At 35.9% G+C, this 5,678-nt stretch overlaps 1 protein-coding gene across 1 annotated transcript; it reads left to right on the forward strand.

Moving 5' to 3' along the window:
* The first annotated feature begins 676 nt into the window (after positions 1-676).
* On the forward strand, positions 677-3,277 carry LOC113229252. Its single transcript, XM_026462788.1, has 4 exons — positions 677-863; positions 1,179-1,346; positions 1,684-1,843; positions 2,666-3,277. The coding sequence occupies exons 1-4, from the start codon at positions 783-785 to the stop codon at positions 2,794-2,796; spliced, it is 540 nt and encodes a 179-aa protein (XP_026318573.1). The 5' UTR covers positions 677-782; the 3' UTR covers positions 2,797-3,277.
* The last annotated feature ends 2,401 nt before the right edge of the window (positions 3,278-5,678 follow it).

Raw genomic sequence — 5,678 nt, forward strand, 5'->3', positions numbered from 1 at the left:
TCAGCATTACTGTGTTCCGGTTTTGAAGGGTAAGTAAGCATGCTGGTGAAATTACAGGCACATGGGACTTGTCAACTTATGTCTCAGGGTGACGGGCGCAGTGGCGGTGCCCCTCAGATCTTTGCAATTTAAAGCTTTGAGTGGCACTGTAACTGTTATGGACAGGCGTGTAGCTTACCATTAGGCGCAGGACTTGTTCATCTTGTCACTTCATGTTATTCATGTTATGTTATACATAAAAAAAATAGTTATTATTTTTTTTTTATTTCTATGAATGATGCCCAAGAGTTTGTGCCCTTGTAATAAAGACACACACGAACTACTACTTACTTGTAACAAATACATAATTTGTACTGTATCACAAATACACGTGAAATTTTAAAATAGTCCTTTTTAAGCAAAAAAGTTACCGACTAATTTCATTCGTAGAATCTTTAAACCTCTCTCTCTTATTAAAATTAATAATAAGGCCTTATTTCTAACTTCTAGCGATATTTATTATGTATGCAACTGAATAGTTTTCTTATGTCTAAGGTAATGTATCATCAAAATGTTCAGTGCGTTCCATGAATTTCCCGTATCAAATTTAGCTAAGATAAGGAATCGCAAAACAAAACATCGAAAGTTTCCTAACTGTTATCTCAGCAAAATCATTACCACCAGTGATAATACACCGTCGATACTGCGCACACGCGACAGGCGTCATCCATCGAAATAGATTTTATTTATTGAGCACAGTTTTCACATGAAATAGGTTAGAGACTAGTGCATTTCGAGTGAGAATGGGCGTGCCAATGGTGAAGACGTGTTGTTATTGTGGTAGTCTACACATTGGTACACTTATCATTGGCTATTTTTATTCAGTGAGTAGTGATGTTATGTACCTAGTTATAATTTTTTGTCTCAAGGTCGCTGATCATTATAAGGTTTTGTGAAATTGTTACTGTCGTATTACAACGTCTTGTTGGGAAATTATTTTTATTGAATACAACAATCTATCAGTGCTAGGTTGAACCTTGTACGAGTAAAATAATCAGAAATAATTTTATGTAAACATTAATAATAGTTTTAAAAATTTAGGCGCCTTACTTTATTTCTGAGCAAAAACAAAATTGGAATTATTTGCTTTGCGTATTAATGTATGAACAATGTGACCAGTATCCAACATTTTCTTTCAGTTTTGGGCCTTGCTAGAGTTAGCAGCGTACTCGTTGCTGGTGACACTAGCACCATTAAGTGAAAATGGTGTAGTGTCAATTCACAAATACGTGCTGTACATCGTAGCGGCCGTTGTTAACGGAATTCAATTTCTGTTTTCTGTTCTGCTGGTCGTTGCCGCATATAAGGTAATAAAATGTGTGCTTTTGTATGTAAATGTGTATAATCATTTTAACAAAGCAAGGTATTTCTAATCCTACCAAGTAGGTAAGGAGGCTACTACAATGTATATGCAATAGAAATATGGAACAATTTGTTGTAAGTACGCAAGTACTAAGATATCGTTGTTTAGATGAATACACAGCCACTCAATAATTATGTAAATAATTCCTCCGCGATACTTAACATGTTCCAAACTTTACTGCTTGTTACTTTTTTAAATGTATCTAATTTTGTTAACACATGCATCTTTTTTTTAATTTTTCGAAAACGTTCTAGTGAATAGAGAATGTCGAAACCTTTCAGAAACTGTCGTACCTGACCCTCCCGTGGACTATTTTGACGGGCATCCTTACAGCGCTCGTGTTTATGATCAGCCTCACAGGCTTGAGCCTCATCCTACAAGACACCGGCGAGTTGCTAGAGATAGAGACCGCTGTCATCGCCGTGCATTTCGCCAGGGCATGTCAGTATTTAAAATCTTTTTTCTTTTCCGATTCATTTTCAGTTTATAATAGTAATACCTATATCTTATATATTTAGAAATATATGTAGGTAAGTATATATATAATTATAAATACCGTGAGGAAATCTGCATGTATAAGGGGTTAATAAAATCTCTTTAGAGAGATTGATTAGAAGTCCCGCATGGATTAGGACGAAAAAATCATAAATTAAATGATTATCACGTTTATCACGTTAAATGATTATCATAGTAGGTATCGGGTTTCTTACCACGGTATGACTTCTTTTTATTTTCCCGATATTTCGGAACGGTTGCACGCTCCATGGTCACGGGTTGACTGGACGGCGGCAGATGACAGCTTTATGAGCAGACATATCTGTCTACCCTCTTGCGCTGTCGACGCCTACCTTCATCGCGATTTGTTGTGGCGTTACCATTGTCACTCACTTTTTTCACACAGTGGTAAGAAACCCGATACTAGTGATAATCATTTAGTGAATAACCACGAAAGTCTTAAAATCTATAAATCATAAATTGTCTAAGTGCCTTAGATTATGGATTTTTTTTCCATCCTCTAAGATATGTGCCCAGGAGTGTGATGTAGGTTCATGGTTTTTGGTAACTCCATTCTTGAAAGTGCCACTCTCAGATACAAAAAAATGCTAAAAACAAATTTGACATTTATTATTCTTCTAAGTTACACAATTCTACCATAATGAAAAATACTAAGTAAGAGAAAAAGTGTTTATTTTTCAGAGAAAGTGTTCTGTCTTCTCAAAAAAACCTTATCATATTTATTATTTTCATCATGTATGATTCCAGGTATATCGGTGTACTGCATAATAGTCGTGCACAGCAGACACAAGCAAATCATGCTGGAGAAAGACGAGGAACGTTTCCTGAATTCTGGACGTGTCTATAAACCTATCAAGACCTCGGAAGATAACAATTAGAACGTTCTTGACCACGATACATTGACTAAATCAATCTCCATTAATGGTGTCGATTGGTGTCTAATACAATGTATTATAGTAAATATATTATTGTAGTAATGTTATGCCAAAATATTGGCAATAACTATGTATATACAAGGTATTTCTACGTTTAATGTATGTACGAAGGTCAATTTTTCATGCTTTCTTGCATATTCCACAGCCCATGGTTATGTCTTTTATAGCTTTATAATGCAAAGACTGACAATATAGCTTTTAATAGGCTTTCGCCATTTTGTGAAGACTTGAAGTAGGTACTTATTAATTTAGATATTCTGCTTCAACCATGAATGCGGGACTGAAAAGTAACGTTACAGCTTTTACTTATAAAGTCTGTTACAATGGTAATCTACCAAAGCTATAATATATCTTCCTAAAGTTAATGTAAAGGTATGCATGTATTTAATGTGCTATAATATTATGTTGTTTTGTTTTATAATTTTATTATGGCTGTGTTGTTATTGTGATAATGATTGTATAATAAATAAGTGCTACACTTCAATAACTTTCAAGTGGTTATGTTCTTTGCTTTGTCCTTTAAACTATAGTCAGGGTGTACAATCTAAAAACATTTTACCGTGCAATTCAATAAAAAGTCCTAAAATGATGCCAAATTGAAAAAGTACCCTTTCACAGTGCCGAAGCGGCTACGAGCGGGTAGAACCACACGTCGAACTCGCAAACAGACGCCCACCGCCTTGAGCCACTCTGAATAAGGCTAGAGTTGAGCCCTTGCGCTTCCTGTTTGCGTCGAGTATTTGTTCTGGTTATGGAGACAGATAGGTACTCTGATAAAAGACTAAAGTAATTCCGAGCGTTTTCTATGTTTACTTATTGTAAAACCATAAATATGATTCTATGTGGCAAAAAAGATGTAGATAACAACGCGGCTGTAATACAGAGTGATAAATTAGATAAAACCTTTGCCAAATACGATTTTGTTCCACAAGACATATTTCACAAAATGAAAAATAACACTATCTTAGCAACATCACATTATGACGAAATAGAAGATCAGAAAAAACCCTAAAGAGTTCCGATCACCACATTCTACGGTCTAAGAAATAATCGCGCAGCGAACCGGGGGACGACATCTTGTCGATTTTCGAACCTCTGGTTCGGTATCTGCGTGAGGTTTCGTAAGGGTGCTGACTATTTAAGGTTTCGTCAAGAATGGTATGGCTGAGCAGAGTAAAGTTACCTCCTCTACAATGGTTGATATTTACCTATTGGTACGATTAAATTTTCGCATTAACACTCGTTCGGATTGTGTTAGCCAAGTGGGTATAGATACTCCATACGATGATATAAAACAGGTTCCTCCGTCTGAATAAAGATAAGATGGCATACCAAATAGCATAAAAATGTAATTTAAATGTTTAATTACTGTCGTGGAACTCACATCGAACGAGGGTATATGTGTATCACTGTAAGAATGTACTTATTCCTTGAATGAGAAGGTACTGGTCAATACACAATCTCTCCGTTGGCGATCTTATCAAAACTGGATCGATTGGCTTTATTTCGGAGCAAATTCGACGGAAATTAGCCATATTTTTTATTTCTTCAGAAGAATAAAGTAGATTTAATCCAATGAGTCATTCGAGTTATACCAGGATGACAGGTGTTCGTGCAATGAGTATAGTTTTCAGTTCTCGTCGATACTGAGCCGCATACTCTTGACAGTGCGTCAGCAATATTATTTTTTTTTCCATCCTCTAACCTAGTTCCAGACGCCAGTGTTCTATTTTTTCGTTCTTGACTTTGCTTGTTTGTTTGTTGTCAAACATGAAAGATACAGATTTTTGGTCCGTGATGACTGTCATAAGTCGAAATGGTTTGTCAATAAGATAATGCCACCATTTCTTTAGCGATTCCACGATAGCGTAAGTAGCGTAAGCTTCTTTTTCAATAACCGAGTCATTATGTTCACTTTTGTTTAGCATTCTGGGAAAGAAAGCCACTGGCCGAGAAGCTTGAGACAAAGTTGTTGCGATAGAATCATTTGACGCATCTGTTTCCACAGTAAATATAGCGTTATGGTCAATAGCATGAATAGCTGACTTGACCTTGTACGATTTAAGTTCTGAGAAGCTTTTGACTAGATTATGATTAATGGAAATGTCTTTGCATGAGAAAGTTTGATCATGAAATCTTTCTGAAAAATTCGGAATCCACCTGCTGTAGTGTACGAACATTCCTATATCACTCTTTTTAGTGATGACAGATCAGAAGGTGGCGGTAAGCTTAGTAATGGTTTGACATCGACATCATAACCTAAGTTATGATGTCGATGTGGTTTGATTACGTTTTTAAGTTGTATCCCAGAATGTTTTGTTTTGTTTTTTTTTATTGTGTGTAGTTTTGTGAGAACTTACTCTTTACTTTGTTAAGTGTTAAGCCATATTTCTGAGCAGCCGCCATGAATCTTTTAAGATTTTCACCATGTTCCTATTCAGGTTTACCAGAAACTGTAACATCATCGAGATAAGCGTAAGTTCCTACGAGAGTTCCTTTCGAATTACTCCATCAATAGTACTTTGCAAACTTGAGAGTGAGACGCCGTTTGTAACACCAAATAGAATGCGTTGGAATTGGTAGAGATTTCCCAGCGTTTCGAAAGCCGTAACATAAAGTTCTTCAGGCAAAATAGGGACTTGATGATAAGCGCTTTGCAAATCTATTGCGCTAAATAAGCGATATTTCAATATTTGGGACACCAGCTCCTCCATGTTTGGTAGAGCGTACGCAATATAATATTTGTTTGCAGTTTGAGAATAATGAATGGCAAGTTGCTTTTTGTGTTTAGCATTCTTTGTGATAACTTCTTTGTGACTTAAGCT

Source organism: Hyposmocoma kahamanoa, unplaced genomic scaffold, assembly GCF_003589595.1.
Source record: "Hyposmocoma kahamanoa isolate Upper Pololo Valley unplaced genomic scaffold, ASM358959v1 100057, whole genome shotgun sequence".
Classification (NCBI taxonomy): Eukaryota; Metazoa; Arthropoda; class Insecta; order Lepidoptera; family Cosmopterigidae; genus Hyposmocoma; species Hyposmocoma kahamanoa.

Coding starts and splice junctions, on each gene's coding strand:
- LOC113229252 (XM_026462788.1), top strand. CDS start 783: ATGGGCGTGCCAATGGTGAAGACGTGTTGTTATTGTGGTAGTCTACAC. Junction 1,347..1,683: donor TGGTCGTTGCCGCATATAAG/GTAATAAAATGT, acceptor GAAACCTTTCAG/AAACTGTCGTACCTGACCCT. Junction 1,844..2,665: donor CGTGCATTTCGCCAGGGCAT/GTCAGTATTTAA, acceptor GTATGATTCCAG/GTATATCGGTGTACTGCATA.